Source organism: Tupaia chinensis, unplaced genomic scaffold (assembly GCF_000334495.1).
Source record: "Tupaia chinensis unplaced genomic scaffold, TupChi_1.0 Scaffold000315_1, whole genome shotgun sequence".
Taxonomy (NCBI): Eukaryota; Metazoa; Chordata; class Mammalia; order Scandentia; family Tupaiidae; genus Tupaia; species Tupaia belangeri.
In genome coordinates, this window is record NW_006159808.1 from 1,083,124 (window position 1) to 1,099,866 (window position 16,743).

The 16,743-nt window shown below is 41.9% G+C and overlaps 2 protein-coding genes across 2 annotated transcripts in view; one reads left to right on the top strand and one right to left on the bottom strand.

Moving 5' to 3' along the window:
- CISD2 (CDGSH iron sulfur domain 2) overlaps window positions 1–5,780 on the top strand; it is a gene marked incomplete at its 5' end in the record, with an annotated part of 11,807 nt that extends 6,027 nt beyond the window's left edge. The window contains 2 exon segments of the mRNA XM_014588860.1: window positions 1,785–1,999; window positions 5,397–5,780. Coding sequence (XP_014444346.1) covers window positions 1,785–1,999; window positions 5,397–5,486 — 305 coding nt within the window.
- An 8,480-nt stretch (window positions 5,781–14,260) lies between these two features.
- LOC102471680 (uncharacterized) overlaps window positions 14,261–16,743 on the bottom strand; it is a 4,537-nt gene continuing 2,054 nt past the window's right edge. Inside the window, exons 2-3 of the mRNA XM_027772932.1 lie at window positions 14,904–14,944; window positions 14,261–14,613 (exon numbers count right to left, since the gene is read on the bottom strand). Coding sequence (XP_027628733.1) covers window positions 14,348–14,613; window positions 14,904–14,944 — 307 coding nt within the window. The 3' untranslated portion in view covers window positions 14,261–14,347. The remainder of the gene's footprint in view (window positions 14,614–14,903; window positions 14,945–16,743) is intronic.

A 16,743-nucleotide genomic window follows, 5' to 3' on the forward strand; every position in this document is an offset into this window, starting at 1 on the left:
AAATCACCTTCCCGGGGGGGGGGGGGGAATGTCCACGCCGCAATCCCTTCTCCTCCGTTCTCCTCTCGGGATCTTGGGCACGCACGCACACGTGACCAGCGTGAGTTTAAGCCACCGGGTCTGGGACTCGAACTGCGGTCGACTACATGGGAGTCCAGCGACATAGCCATTATGCTAACCGCTGGTCCCGGCAAAATACTTTCTGAAGGAGTTGTTACCATTTTGTCACCAGCTGCCATAAACTCCTTTAAAAAATTATTGATTTAATTAGTTATTAGTGCTATTATTTTTTAATTTGACCAGAGGGAGACAGAGAGAGAAAGCGAGAAAGCAAGCCGTCAGGTCTGGTACTCGAACATGTGGTCAGCCATGTGGGAATCCAGCGCCCTTAACCACCATGCCATCTGTTAGCCTCGCCATAAACCCTTAACGAAAGCTACCATTTACTGTATCTGCTCTGTGCCAGGCATCCTCACAGGTATTATACATATGTTATATAAACAGGCTGTTACATTGAGATCACTTGGCATGGTGTTGTAGCAAAAGTAATTTTGTTTTGGGCAGGCTTTGTAGCATAGTGGTTACGGGAACGGGGTCCCACATGGCTAATCACAGTTCAAGTCCTGGCTCTGGTGGCTAAAAAAAGCAGCAGGACCATGTCATTCATACGGCTTATATCCCCTGACTTTTAAAGTTACTTAGCAAATGCTTATGAAATGTAATGTATCTTAACATGAGAACATTCAGTATATGAAAGTTTCCATTAGGGTTTTTTTTTTTTTTTTAGGATTATTTAACTTATTTATTTATTTATTTTAATTTAACCAGAGAGGGGTGGGAGGGCGTGACAAAGATAGCCGCAAGATGTGGGGCTTGAACCTCTGTTGGCCATGTGGGAGTCCAGCACCCTTAACCACCACACCATCTGCCAGCCCTCAATTAGTTCTTTCAAATAATAGCTGTTACACATTTTGGTGTTCTTTAGGAACATTTACCAAAACAGTAAAGTGTAAAAGCATTGAAGATGTGTTTAAAATTATAAATCAATAAATACTCTGTTGTATATAATTTTAGTTATGATATTAAAAAGGAATGAAACTTTTTTTTTTTGCTATAGGGCACATGTGCTCACCAGAGACACAGAGACAGAAAGTGAGAAATCACCCCCCAGGGAGGATGGCCGTGTCAGTCTCTCCTCTATTCTCCTTTCTGGAGGCACATACACATACCCAGCGTGAGTTTTAAGCTGCCAGGGCCAGGACTCAAACCATGATCAACTACGTGGGAGTCCAGCAATGTTACCATTATGCCTTATGCTGGTCCCAGGAATGAAACTTTTCTAAACCTATAAAATATAGGGGCCCTTCAAAAAGTTTATAGAAAATGCTTATTATGGAAAGACCATGCATGGATTTCAAAATTTCACCAAAGTATACTTTAGTCCCATTTCCCACAAACTCTTTGGCCCCCCTTGTATATCACACATTGATTCTGTTTGTAGCTGTGATGATCATGAGTCCTGAAATAAAGTAAAAACAAACACCAAAACATTCAATGGAGACAATGAGGTAGGATATTCTTCGTTCATGAATCTCAAGTTAGCTTATAAATAAGTCCTGGGTAGAGCTGGCTTGATTGTGTTATTCACAGTTTTATAGGTGGGGTAAATGAGGAAGTAATGTGAGGAGTAACGTCAAGAATAAGCTCCACGATGAGACCAGACATGCTGTTTAGGGTTCCTTTATAGGAACTCCGCGTATTCTAACAAATCCATACATGTTTAGTTTCAGAATGGCTTCGGTTATTGCCTTTCCTGGGTGTGCTGGCACTACTCGGCTACCTTGCAGTTCGTCCATTCCTCCCGAAGAAAAAACAGCAGAAGGACAGCTTGATTAATCTTAAAATACAAAAGGAAAATCCCAAAGTGGTCAATGAAATAAACATTGAAGATTTGTGTCTCACTAAAGCAGCTTACTGTAGGTGTTGGCGTTCTAAGACGGTAAGTTGTTCATTTCCAAAATACAACAAAATTTTGTGGTGTTAGAATGGTTTTGCTTTTTAAATCCCCATCTAAAAAATTTTTTATTGGGGCCAGCAGGTGGCTTGGTGGTTAGAGGCACTGGACTCCCACATGGTTGACTGTAGTTCGAGTCCCATACCTGGAGTCTTGCTTTCTTACTTTCTTTCTCTCATCAAATTCAGTAATAATAATGATAATAATAATAAATAAAGTTAAATAAAATAAGTCTTTAAAAAAATTGTTTTGGAGAGGTTTTTGCTATAGGGCGTGAATGCTCACCAAAAAGAGAGAGAGAGATAGAAAGCGAGAAATCACCCCACAGGGGGGATGGCCACACTGCAATCTCTTCTTCTCCATTCTCCTGGGACCTCGGGCACGTATGCCCACGTGCCTGTGTAAGTCTAAGCCACTGGGTCCAGGACTTGAACCACGAGCTACATGGGAGTCCAGTGACATAGCCATTATGCCAACTGCTGGTCCCCCACCCCCAATTTTTAAAAAAAAATTTTTTTTAAGAGAGATTTTTGTTATAGGGCACATGTGCTCACCAGAGAGATAGAAAGTGAGAAATCCCCTTCCAGGGGATGGTCATGCCACAGTCCCTTCTCTTCCATTTTCCTCTTGGGATTTTGGGCCTGCATGCATGCACACACATTGCATGAACTGCAGTCGGCTGTGTGGGAGTCCAGTGACATAATCATTACACCTTCTGCTGGTCCCTTAAATCCCTAGTTTTTTTTTTTTTTTTTGAGAGATTTTCACTGTAGGGCGCGGGCACTCGCCAGACAGACAAAGAGAGACATAGAGACAGAAAGCGAGAAATCACCCCCCAGGGGGGATGGTCACGCCGCAATCCCTTCTCCTCCATTCTCCTCTCGGGATCTTGGGCACGCACGCACACGCGCCTGGCGTGAGTTCTAAGCCACTGGGTCCGGGACACGAACCGCGGTTGACTACGTGGGAGTCCAGCGACATAGCCATTACGCTGACTGCTGGTTCCCAAATCCCTAGTTTTGAGGTTCAGTGAGAGATTTATTCTCATAGTATCCAGTATTGAAAGTCTGTAGTCCTAAATTAAAAGCTTGCAGCTTATGATCGATAGATACTATTGTACCTACATTAGAAAAGTTAGAGCAGCAAGCACAGATAGAAATCAGGTGTCACCACAAGCTCAGCCTAAGAAAATTGTAAGTAGGAGAAAACACATTTACAGTGCTGTACTATACTTTTGATACTGTAACTTTGTCATCTTGTTCACAAGGATATCCTCTTTCCATACCTACATCACTATTATCTTATACGATACAAAGTTCCATAGGTGTTACTTCTATAACTAACACTGGATATCAAAATGAAAAGATACTGTGAAAAAGAAGCATATTCAGATGTGAGGATTCATGGGTGATGCAGCAGCAGTATGATGCTGTATGGTAACCTACTGTAATCAGGAGAGATGCTTTACGATAGTCTAGCTTAAGCTCAAATACACTGTTTACAGCAATGTTACAGTGTTCTTAAATTTTATGATATTGCACTGAACACGATGAACAGTGTGTGAGAACCATGAGTGATCATTTTTGCTGCTACATGGGAGTCCAGTGACATAGCCATTATGGCAACTGCTGATCCCCCCCAATTTTTTTAAATTATTATTTTAAAGAGATTTTTGTTATAGGGCACGTGTGCTCACCAGAGCACATATGCAATTTACTGGAGAGTAGAATCGTTCCCAGGAAGATGATTAATGTCACGTGGTATTCTCAGTGGAGACGGCAGTACTGGAGCTCACCACCCCAGCAACAGGGGCTGGCTGGGACATGAGCACAGTGATGCAGTGTGGATGGTAGACCACCTTATGCAGTTATGATTCAATGCCAATGTACTTGATCATAGACTATTTACAGTTTTATATGTGACATTTATCACAGCATCCTTTATAATAGCAAAATTTTATAAATCAGATATAGGGGAATAATGAAGTATGATAAAATTGATGGGATGTTAGGAAACCTTTGCAAATCGTGTTTTTAAAGAATATTTAATGACATGAGATCCTGATATAATTAGTGTAAGTAAGAAAAACATATTATGGGACCAGGAGATGGTGTAATGGTTATGTTGCTAGATTCCCACAGGGTCGACCATGGTTTGAATCCTGGACCTGGTGACTTAAAACTCATGCCAGGCGTGTGTGCGCATGTGCCCAAAATCTCAAGAGGAAAGTGGTGGTGAAGGGATTGTGTGATTTCTCACTTTCTGTTTCTCTGTCTCTCTGGCGAGTGCACATACCCTATAGCAAAAATCTCTCTTAAAAAAGAAAAGAATAAAAAAAAGCAAAGCATATTATGATCCCAGTTTTGTTTTAAAAAAAATTAGTGCACACAGTAAATGCAAATGAAAAACTATGCCCAAAAATTACTGTCCGTGTATCTGGATGGATTAGGAGTGACTTTTTAAAAAGATGTATTTTATTTGTTTATAGTTTTTTACTCTAGGGCATGGGCACACCCCCAATACCCTCCTCTTCTTTTTGCACTTGGGATTTTGGGCACACATGCACCCATTGTGTTCTCCTAGCTGCCGAATCTGGAAATCGAACCTTGCAGTTGGCCATGTGGGATTTAGTGTCTTAACCACGCCACCTGATGGCCCCTAAACATATATTACTTATGTTTTTCAAAAAATGTACAGAAGCATGCGTTTTATAAGAAAGTATTAATTAGAAAATAGTTTCTTTTGAATTTACACTGCATTCTTTTTAAGATTCAGTAAGAGATGAGTTTGAATTTGGATCTCCACAGAGACAATAGCATATTTTGATTCCTTTTTAAAACCTATTTTATAGTCAGTCACATGGAATCATCCAGAGATTGTTATTTAAAATCTAAACCAGGGGAGCCAGCAAATGGCATAATGTTTATGTCACTGGACTCCCATGTAGTCAGCCGTGGCTCGAGTCCCGGACTCGGCGACTTAAAACTCAGGCTGGGCATGTGTGCCTGTGTGCCCAAAATCCCGAGAAGAGACCGGAAGAGAAGGGACTGCAGTGTGGCCATCTCCGCTGGGGGACGATTTCTTGCCTTCTGTCTCTGTGTCTCCGGTGAGTGCATGTGCCCTATAGCAAAAATCACTAAGAAAATCAATCAGTCAATCAAAATAAAATCTAAACCAAATAACGAATTGACTATTTAAATTGTCAGATTTGCTGTATTATCAGATTGTGGTTAGGTTAGATGTAGAACATATCTACTACTCAGGAAGGCAATCCAATGATTTTCTTTTTTTATCAAGTTTTCTTTACAAAAGTATTTCACAAATATTTCTACTTAATGAATCATATTTTTAAAATAACACTTGTAATTCTTTTTCCTTTCAGTTTCCTGCCTGTGATGGTTCACATAATAAACACAATGAACTGACAGGAGATAATGTGGGCCCACTAATTCTGAAGAAGAAGGAAGTATAATAGTAGTGAAGTAGGATTAAATTCACTGTGTGCTGTAAACTCTTATAACAATATTTTCTCATTTTTTTGTGTATAGAAAATCTTTGAATTGGTGATCTTAATTATTATTACTGGTTGAATACTTATTTCTGCCGATTTATTTTCTTGCTGTATTACTGTTTATATTTGATACTTTGTATATTCAAACAGTCATATATATAAAAATTAAATTGTCAAGCCTCTCATGCTGGCTTCAAAGAAGTAATATAAAATCAACACTTCTGATTGTAATAAATTAAGAAAATCTAAATTTTGGCAATGGGTCAAATTGTTTTCTTTAACTATCAATACTTTCAACAGCATCTACAGTTAAGATTTCTCCCCTACACTGTATATTACTTTTCATATCTATTTTGTTTAGATCATCTGAAGTGGTTCCCCCTCCTTTAGGCTTCCGCACTCCATTCTTTTTAGATGAAGAAAAATGTTTCTATGAAAAATCACTTGAGGGAACCAGCAGTTAGCATGATGGCTGTGTCGCTGGACTCCCATGTAGTCAACCGCGGTTTGAGTCCTGGACGTAGTGGCTTAAACTCACGCCGGGCACGTGTGCATGTGTGCCCAAGATCCTGAGAGGAGAATGGAGGAGAAGGGATTGCTGTGTGGCCATCTCCCCTGGGGGGTGATTTCTCGCTTTCTGTCTCTATGTCTCTGTCTGTCTGGCGAGCGCACGCACCCTATGGTGAAAACCTCTCCAAAAAAAACCACTTGAGTTTTCAAAGAGTTGAGCTCTCTGCCTTATAGAGATGGTTGCCTAATGACTATGAATATCTCAATTTCAAAAAAGAAATAAACTGGGTATAAAAAGTTCCAAAGAGAAACAATTATCTACACCATAAAATATCTGTTTACGAAAGGCCTACTTTTGTCTGTGTGTGTGTGTGTGTGTGTGTGTGTGTGTCTTGAGCTATTTGATTCAGCTGGGGCAAGGTGACAACACTTACAGCTAAACTTGTGGGCTTCTGCAGTTTGACCATCAGTTAGAAGTAAGCATAAAGTTTATCTGGATTTATGATAAAATGATAAATCAGTATTCAAAATTGTATTTATATGAACTTTTCTTCTCTTTTAAAACAATACAACATTAAGACAAATATACAAAAATGTTTGAAAATAAATTTACTGGAGAATCTTTAAAATGTTTGTAAATTTTTTTAAAAAGATTTTTGCTATAAGGGCATGTCTACTTGCCAGAGAGACAGAGACAGAAAGCAAAAAATCACCCCACAGGTGGCAGATGGCCATGCTGCAATCCCTTCTCCTCCATTTCCCTCAGGATTTGCATGCGTGCCCAACATGAGTTTCAAGCCTCTGGGTCCAAGACTCAAACCATGGTTGGCCATGTGGGAGTCCAGAGATGTAATCATTATACTATCATTCTGGTACCAAAATGTTTATAATTTTTAATCCTATTATTTAGAGCCTTCCTAGAAAAATCTTACAATACAGTTCTCATATTAATAGTTATTTTTTAGTCTATTAAAGGTGTAATTCATTCAGTTCCTTTTTTATATAAAGACAGTACAGGAGGCAGACATACTGAATCTGACTTTGTATGTACTAGACACTGCAGTAAACATGGTACTTGGATTTTTTTTTTTTTAAGATATTTTTTGCTATAGGATGTGTGCACTTGCCAGAGAGACAGACAGAACGCAAGAAATCACCCCCCGGGGGGGATGGCCACACCTCAATCCCTTCTCCTCTCTTCTCTCAGGATCTTGGGCATGCATGCACACGCACTTGGTATGAGTTTTAAGCCACTGGGTCTGGGACTCGAACTGAGGTTGACTAAGTGGGAGTCCAGTGACATAACCATTACTCCCTCTGCTGGTCCTGGTACTTGGACTTTTAATTTATTACATGTAATGTCAATAAGTTCTATGTGTGATCTGAAGTTTCTTAGGGCCAGCTGCAGGCTTTTTGCTTCAGGGTGTGTACACACGCCAGAGACAAAGCAAGAAATCATCCCTTTGGGGGATGGCCACACCTCAGTCCTTTCTCCTCCATTTTTCTCTTGGGATTTTGGGCAAGCATGCACACATGCCTGGCATGAGTTTTGAGCTGCTGGGTCTAGATCTCGAACCGCAGTCTACTACTTGATAGTCCAGCTACATAACCATTACACCATCTCCTGGTTCCAACAGCATGATTTTTAAAAGTGAGAAATGTAGACTGTTGTTTTGAAAAGTTCTCCAAGGTGTAGGTCCAAAATTGTTGCTTTTTTCTCTCCCTACTTGTCAGTGAGAAAGAAAGAAAATATTGCTCTTCTTTGTCTCTGAGTATTTTTTCTGAGACCTTTTCTTCAAAACTCTTAAGGACTTTTTCTGTCAGAATAACCAATTATTTTCCACTTCTGAGTATAAGACGTAGGTAATAACTTCCTCACCCAAAAGCATGGATACCTTGGCCTGTGGTCATGAAATACTTTTTATAAAATCATTCACTGCAGGGACCAGCAGGTGGCGTGGTGGTTGGGGCACTGGACACTCCCACATGGCCGAGTGCAGTTCAAATACCGGACCCAGTGGCTTGCTTTCTCACTTTCCTTCTCTGTGTGTGTGTATCTCGCTCTGGTCAAATTAAAATAAATGAATGAATAAACAAATAAATAATTATTCTAAAAAATAAAAACATAAAATCATTCACTGCAATTCATGGTGACCTGTTTTTATACACGTTCTCATGGTTCCCATATTTATTAGCTTTCCCAGGAAATAAGTATACTTAAAAACATAAAGACTGAATCAGCTGTTAATTTTGTCACATAAGGATACTTTAAAAATTGAAAATGAATTTTCATAAAAGGTCATTTCAGTATTTAAAAAGCAAAATGGCTATATTCTCAGAATAAAGGTTTTTTCTTTCTACATTTTTAGTTGTTAAAGTATATTAAAGAGCTATACCCAAATATTTTACCACCTGTGCAAAATTTTTGGAAATGTGCTGGTAACAAGTCGTTATTTTAATACTTCTTTTATATAAGGATTAGTATGGGTTGCTAACGTCCTGTAAACTCACAGCATCCTATCACATCTTCCTTAAAAAACAGACAACTTAGGAAGCAAAGGCACCTGAATTGGCTGAATTAACGCCCCACGGAAGTAGCAGTAACTGTCAGTGCGTCAGCAGGGCAGTGCCGTGGGGTGCTGGAGGCCGTGGGGAAATTGGGGTTTGGTTCCTGGGTTGATCTGTCCATGTTGGGCACAGCCACATGCCCAGGGTCCTGGCCGGCTGGGAGAGACGGGAGGATGGTGGCCTGAGACTATCTAAATGTGCTTGTCTTCTCCCACCCCCTCTTACATAAAAGAGAGAAGCTTAAAAAGAAGTAACTGTTGGGACCTGCAGTTAGTGTAATGGCTATGTCGCTGGACTTCCACATAGTCGACCACAGTTTGCATCCCGGACCCGGTGGCTTCAAACTCATGCCAGGTGCGTGTGCGTGCGTGCCCAAGATCCAGAGAGGAGAATGGAGGAGAAGGGATTGCAGCGTGGTCATCCCCCCTGGGGGGTGATTTCTTGCTTTCTGTCTCTATGTCTGTCTGTCTGGTGAGCGCACGCGCCTTATAGCGAAAACCTCTCCAAAAAAAATCACTTGAGTTTTCAAAGAGTTGAGCTCTCTGCCTTATAGAGATGGTTGCCTAATGACTATGAATAATGATGCTTGCTCATACGCCCTATAGCAAAAACCTCTGAAAAAAAAAAAAGTAACTGTTGATAGGAGTTGATTTAAATAGAAGTAACTTAGCTCTTTAAATACACAAGTTTCCAGAATCTCCAAGCAGTAGCCCTGTTCTTACTGTGTCACATGATTGTTTTGAAGACTGCTGTTCCTGCCTAGCTAGAACTGCTCGTGCCTTACTCAGCAAATGAATACCACCATTACGTAAATACCAGCTTCTCCGAAAGTTAGCAGGCTGGAGGTATTAATGATTCACTCTAGGTGTAATTAAGAAGTTATTTCTAAAAGCATATTGTAACTCAACTCTGAGTTCGATGTGTCATGTGACGATTTATTAAATAGCTTCTGTATTCTGTAACCTAACTGATTAAGTTTATAGGAAGCCAGTTAAGCCAGCCGGTCTGTATAGTTCTACCTCTGCCACTCTACGGTTTCCCATTAGCAACTGCTGTCAGATGCTCTGCCCCTCCAGTTCTCAAGCTCTGCTGTCAAACAGTTCTCAAGCCAGGGTGATGGATATCTCATTTGCTGTCACCAGAAGCACCCAGCTGCAGGTGGCCCATTCGAACTCACGCTTGGCGTCAGTCTGAGCAGATGTTGCACATGCTCGTACTCGATTCAGGAACGAGCGCTGTGGGTCCCCGCCTTCCGTGTCCTTACTCTTCCTTCGCACAGTTCTGACAAGTTTGGTAATCTGACTTCTGCTCCTGAACAAATCACAAGTGTGGGAAGAGTCCTGCTAGAGGCAGGTAAACAAAATGTGACAGTTGTGACAACAGGAGGGAGCCAAAAAATAAAGTGGTCATTAGAAAGTACAACTGCTTGAGACAATTTAGCATAGGGTCCCTGTAAATACCGTGGTCCCTGAGGATGCCGCTGTGCCCAGATTATGTAAGTGATGAATCTGAATCAATATGAAGTATCACGTGGTACTTAAGAAGGCAGGATATTATTCCATTCAGTGACACCAGTTTCTACTTCAGATCGTTAAGAGCTTCAGTACTGGACGTGGTATATATCCAGATGGAAAATTTATACAGAAAATACTTTGACTCATCCCTTAGTATTTGAAGGCTTTATCACAGGAAGTTTTTACATGCCGTTGAAACACTTTCCAGGGTTAATACCCTAACTTACAGCTTAATTTAGCGAGGAAAACCTAGGCAAGATCAATTAAAACCACATGAATCATGTCGGGTGACTCCACTTCAGTGAGGGTGAGCTGCAGCTCCGTGGCCACCCCAGCTCCTCCCGGGCCACTTAGTCCTTTGCACCTCACAGGCTGAACAGGAGGCCACCCATGGCTGTGTTGTTTATAACTGTGCTGCTTATTAACCTGAGGTCAGTCTGTCATAATGGTCTTCTACTGGACGCTCGCTTTATTCCATCGTGGTCAACGAGTCGACTAGTTCTATCTTTTACAGAAATCCAGTTTAGAAAAATCATGTAGCCAATGTCATTTTAATATAAAAAGTGGGCAGTCCATCTCAATTACTGCCTCGTGTATAGTTTTAGACTAGTTGTGGTCTTGAAGAACACTGAAAATCTGTTCAGAAAGACATACTCTGTTTTGCAGCCAGGTATGACCCAACAGGCTAGCTTTCCTTTGGTTTAAATGCGGGGTTCTTTGTTTAAAAAAAAATCGGTTTTGAACAACGATGAGAGAATATAATTTCGACTGTTTTCTTAGAGCATTATTGTCAAACAGGTAAGCCAGGGTGTTAATAAATTCTGGATATCTGTTATAAGGCTGTAATTTTCCAAGATAATATAAGGGAGAAAGGGTAGTAAATTGCATAATTATAGATGAGTCCTATACTAATGAGTAATACGTCAACAAACAGTTCACTCAGTTTTCAAGTTTCCTGTAATTTTCCATTAATACCCATCGTACATTTCTCTGCATGGTCACACTAAAGATATGAATCCATCACATCTACTGCATGACTTTAAGAAATGCAAACCTTAGGAGTACACTCTCCCGGGGGCCAGCAGGTAGCGTGGTGGTTAAGGCACTGGACTCTCACATGGCTGGCTGACCGGTTCGAGTCCTGGACCTGACTGCTTGGAAACTGCACTGAGCACATGTGCATGCATGCCTACAATCCCAGGAAAATGGAGAAGAGATTGTGGCATGGTCATCCCATGGAGGAGAGTAGGGAGAGGGCGGTTTCTCACTTTCTCTCTCATTGTCTCTGTCGAGTGGCAAAAACTTTTAAAAAAGTACAGTCGTCCGTTCTGTAGAATGCTGCCAGAAAGTGATGTAAGATGGAAATAGAAAGGTTTTAAAATCACTGCTAGCGGCCCAGTCTGGTGGTTCAGCTGGCAGCTTACTGAACTGCAGTGCCTGATACCACACCGCCAACTGTGGGTTTGGATCCCTGGCCTGGTAAACCTGAAACACTCCAGGTGTGAGCATGAGCCCAAGATCTGATGAGCTGTGAGGGGTTTCAGTGTGACCACACCCTGTTGAAGGGGCTTTTCTTTCCTGGGTGCGATATGTATTCATTCTATGAATTTAACAAACAAACCAACAAAAAAGTGCATGCTACTATTTAGCAACACATTGGAAAATCTAGAGGAAGGGGATGATTTCCTAGAGAAACATGAATGCCCAAAACTGACCCAAGAAGAATTTTTAAATATTAATAGAGTAGGCTAGTCCCTGGCATAATGGTTAAGCTGACCAGATCCCAAGGGGCTGGCTATGTGGTTTGAGTCTTAAACCCAGTGGCTTGGAAGACATGCTGGGGTGTGTGTGTGTGTGTGTGTGTGTGTGTGTGTATGTGTGTGTGTGTGTGTGTGTGTGTGTGTGTGTGTGTGTGTGTGTGTGTGTGTGCCTCAAATCTAGACAGGTGGGAGAGATGGAGGAGAGTGGGTTGCAGTGTCACCATCCCCCATGGAAGGTGCTTTCTCAGTTTGCCTCCCTCCCTGTGTTTCACTCCAGTGACAGCATGTGGCCTCTGGCAAAATGTGAAAAATGTTAATAGGGACCAGCAGAAGGCATAATGGTTATGTTGCTGGATTCCCACATGGCTGACTACAGTTCAAGTCTCAGACCCAGCAGCTTAAAACTGACACTGGGCACATGTGCATGCATGCATGCCCAAAATCCCAAGAGGAGAATGGAGAAGAGATTGCAGTGTGTCCACCTCACTAGGGGGTGATTTCTCACTTTCTGTCTCTCTTTCTCTGGTGAGCGCATGTGCCCTGTAGCAAAACCTCTCTAAAAAAAAAATAAATAAACGTTAATAGATGAATTACAAAGAAGAGAGTGGAAAGTTTTTTTAAGCCATAATTTAAAAAGTACAAGGTCGCAAGGATAACTCCAATATTATTTCAATATTCCCTGTTTAAAAAAGATCTTTCATGAGATGGAGACATGAACCTCAACACAGTCTTATGCCACGAGCCTCCCCGTAGCCTTCCCACCTGGCTGGAACCACGGGTGCTCACACTTGGGCCACAGGTCGACCAGGGAGCCAGACCTACACTCCCCGGTACCCGTCCAGCACCGCTGGAGCAGTGCATTATCCGTGCCACTGAGCTGGCTCTGAAACTTTTTTAAAAGGAAAAGAACTCACCAAATCCTTTCATATACCCAGTATAGCATTACTATGAAAACCTGATAAGTGCAAGACACATGTGTATAAACCACAGCCATCTCATTTATATGAATGGATGAAAATTCTAAATAAAAATCCAGCACAGTTAAAAAAAAATACACTGTGGCGAAGAGCACTGTATTTCAGGAATGCAAGGGTGTTTTAGTATCAGTTAATATATTTACAATTATGAATTAGAGAAAAAAATCATAAAAAAAACAGAGGGCTGGTTATAACATTCCGTAGCCATTTCCTAATTAAGATTCTTCAGTAAAATGGAAATTACTTAAACAGTGATTATTTATGAAACACCTATAACATGTATTTTAAATCATCATAATAAGCTTAATTTAGGAACTAACAGGCATGGCTGCCATCATTATTTGACAGTAAAGATGATCTTGGAAAATTTGTGAATGGAACGCAATTTTTAAATGAAATCAGCGGTACTGGGGCCAGCAGGTGGCGTGGTGGGAAAAGGTGCTAGTTTCCCCGGTGGCTGACCGTGGCTGGAGTCCTGGACCTGGTGGCTTACTTTCTTGCTTTCTCTTTCTCTCTCTGATCAAATTAAATTATAATATAAATGGAATCAAATAATTTTTAAAAATTATGTATTAATTTTATTTATTATTATTATTTTCAGTTTGATTAGAGAGAGATCCCAAGAGAATGGAGGAGAAGGGACTGCGGTGTGGCCATCCCCCCTCGGGGATGATTTCTCACTTTCTCTGTCTCTCTCTCTCTGTCTTTCTGGCGAGCACATGCGCTCTATAGCAAAAACCTATCCAAAAAAAAAAAATTTAGGAGGTTCAGTGGTCTGGGATGTGTCTAAAATAAAGGACAAATTATTACATCTCACATTCCCATGATTCCCACGATGAAGAAGAAAACATAGTGCCTCATAGGCCCCTGGGTTTTGGAGGTGGCAAATTCCACACTGAAGAACATTGCTCTGACACATTTTCTGAGTAGCACAGAAGGCTGCCAGCTTTGACAGGAATTTAGAGCAGGAGAGGGCTCTTGGGCAGGCCCAGGCTACAGAGCAGTGGGCGGTCCTAACGCCTGCACTGCACGCTCTAGAAAACTGTGGTATCAGAGGTACATGCAGTGGGCAGAAACACTGTGCGGTGTGGCAAACTCCAGTAGAAGAATCACAGCACAGTCCTGTGGGATTCTTTAGCAAGACTGGGCGGCGTGGAAAACACTGGGCACGTGTGCATGCATGCCCAAAATCCCAGGAGAAAGAAGGAGAAGGGACTGCAATGTGGTCATCCCCTTGAGGGGAAGGTGCTTTCTTACTCTCTCTCTCTTTTCTGCCTATCTGCCTTTGGCCAGTGCACACACCTTATAGCAAAAGAAAAGAAAGAAAAAAGAGAAGAAGAAATACGTAAATACTAAGAGAGCACTCCATTTGGTATTATTTTTGTTAAATTAACTAGGATAAAAAAATCAGAGGAAAGTCCTGTAGTGAAGTCACGTATTTACTAAATTCTGGACATATAATCTCCAGATACTTGTACTTTAAATTTGTTCTGTCAGGCGAATAATTCGTTCAAGGAAGCAGGCACGTGATGGCTGAGAAACTTTAATGGTGTTTGCATTCCGACAGCTGCGCCTCCACTTTGCCCGGATCGTAGCAGCGCGTGAGCATTTTGGGCCCTAGTATGCCAATAAGCAAGGCTCCGTTTGGAGCTGTGATCAAGATGGATAAGAATGCCACCGTCATCACGTCCTTCGAATAGGTTTCCAAGTACGGCGCCGAGATCCTTGCTGTTTCTAGAGCCAGAGGACCTAATACAGCCTGCGTTGGGGGAGAAAACGGGACACAAAGAAAAATGTTACACAGAGTTCGATGAACCAAAGTAAATGGCTCTGCTAAGATAAAGCCCCGAGGCTCCCGAGAAAAGGCACGACTAAGGGTGCGGAGCAGTGGCTGTGAATCCTCAGTTCTGCCCTTCCGGTCCATACACCTGGGGGGAAGAACCAGCGTCCGGCAGTTGGGGCTGACCTCGTGCTTGGTTTTCCCCCAGTGCTCACGTCACCCTCAGGGCCTCGAGTCCTAACTGAGCCAGGGTCACCTTTCCCACGTACCACTAGGTTCTTGTCTGCAGCAAGACAGCACAGCTACTACGCTTTCTCAAGGTTCCCCGAGATGTGTTTTCCTTCTGTTCTTGCCTGAGAGGCAGGTGATAGAGCAGGGCTGACCAGAAGTTTGGAATCCGGCAAAATGGATTTGAATTCTGCCTTTGCTGCAACCAGGCGAGTAATTTTATACACGTGACTCAAGCTCCCTAACCTTCCAATTACTTGTAAAATAAACAACAAAATACTCACCTCTCTAGGTGGCTGTGGAGATTAAATAGGAGAATGCAAAGAATACCTGGGACATAGTAGGTATTCGGATCATGGTAAGTTTCTTTCTGTCTCTACCCCTGATGGGCAGGGGATGAATTCCTTTGATTTCTTTGTTTTGGAATGATGCTACTGGATTATAAAGTTACCCCCAAGTATCTTCTAGTATAGCTATGTTTATTGACATAGAGCAAATTTCCTGCTAACCCTCTCTCTTTGTACAGCAGCCTCCCCTTATCTGGGGGGTACTTTCCGAGAACCTCAGTGGGTGACTCAGGCTGCAGAATGTAGAGAACCCTCTAGAAACTATGTCTTCTCCTATACACACATCCTCTGATAGTTTAACCCATAGATCAGTCCCAGTGACGTGATAATGGCAACAATAAAACAGAACAACTGTAATGGCATACTGTGGTAAAAGTCGTGTGATTGTGGTGGCTCTCTCTGAAAACATCCCCCTGTCCCGTCCTCACTCCCCTGTGGTGTTCCGAGGTGAGGAGTGATGTGAGTGAGTGACAGAGGCCTGGCGAGGGAGTGTCAGCTGCTCCTGGTCTTTTGATGATACGCCAGAAGGGGGACTGTCCATTCCTGTGACCTGGATCTGGAGCCATGACATTGTTGATGGTTAGAAGTGAGGAGCAAGACAGGTTGCTGGGTGGAAATCCTTGGGAGCTGAAAGTGGATTTTTGCTGAACTTCTGGAAGAACACTGTAATCAGATATCGTCTTCTCTCCTTTTGAGACATCAAAATGCTGTTGCAGAAGCTGTCATCTTTTGCCGATCACACAGTTTATTTTGGTGCAAAAAATTCATTCCTTTTTTCTAATGCACATTTCCATGAACTTTTTACAGACTGACCCTCATAGTTATTTCATAAATTTTGGTAATGTCCACACTGCTGGTTCTGTTTCAATGTTCTCTTCATCTTCTTCCTCCTTCATAGAGGACTCAACACGTCCTTCTGATTCCTCATTTTTAATACTTCTCCATGGCCTTCAATGTGTGCTTCTACTTCATTAAGCAAGTTGGCAAATTCTTCTCCACTAACTGTGTGGATGATTTTCTAACTTCTTTGATCCCTTGGAAGCCTCTAAAAATCATTCATGACTTAATAAATTATTCCAACAGGTATTACAAATTTCTGATTTTAATCCCTCCACTGCAGGGTAGACAAATGCCATTACATCAGCAATAATGATCCAGATGACCGAATGCAATAAAATACTGGGTTGTGTATGGCCCTGGCACTCCAAATGACGGTCCTGCCCCAGCAGTTTAAATAATGACATTGTATTTGGAGGTAAAAATACAACCTTGATGTTTTTATTTCATAGGAGATTCAGGATGGTCAGGTGCATTGTCTATTATTAACAGGACTTTACTTTCCAACCTCACCCTTCCAAGTATTTTGTCACTGCTGGGACAAAGCACTGGTGAAGCCATTCTGTAAACGAGAAGGCTGCCGCCCACGTTTTCTGCTTATACTGCGGCACAGACATGTGAGTTTTGTTCTGACAGCTCACGTGTCCACTCTGTACACTCCGTCTGGCTCTACCGCATCCCTGCAGCGCTGCCACAC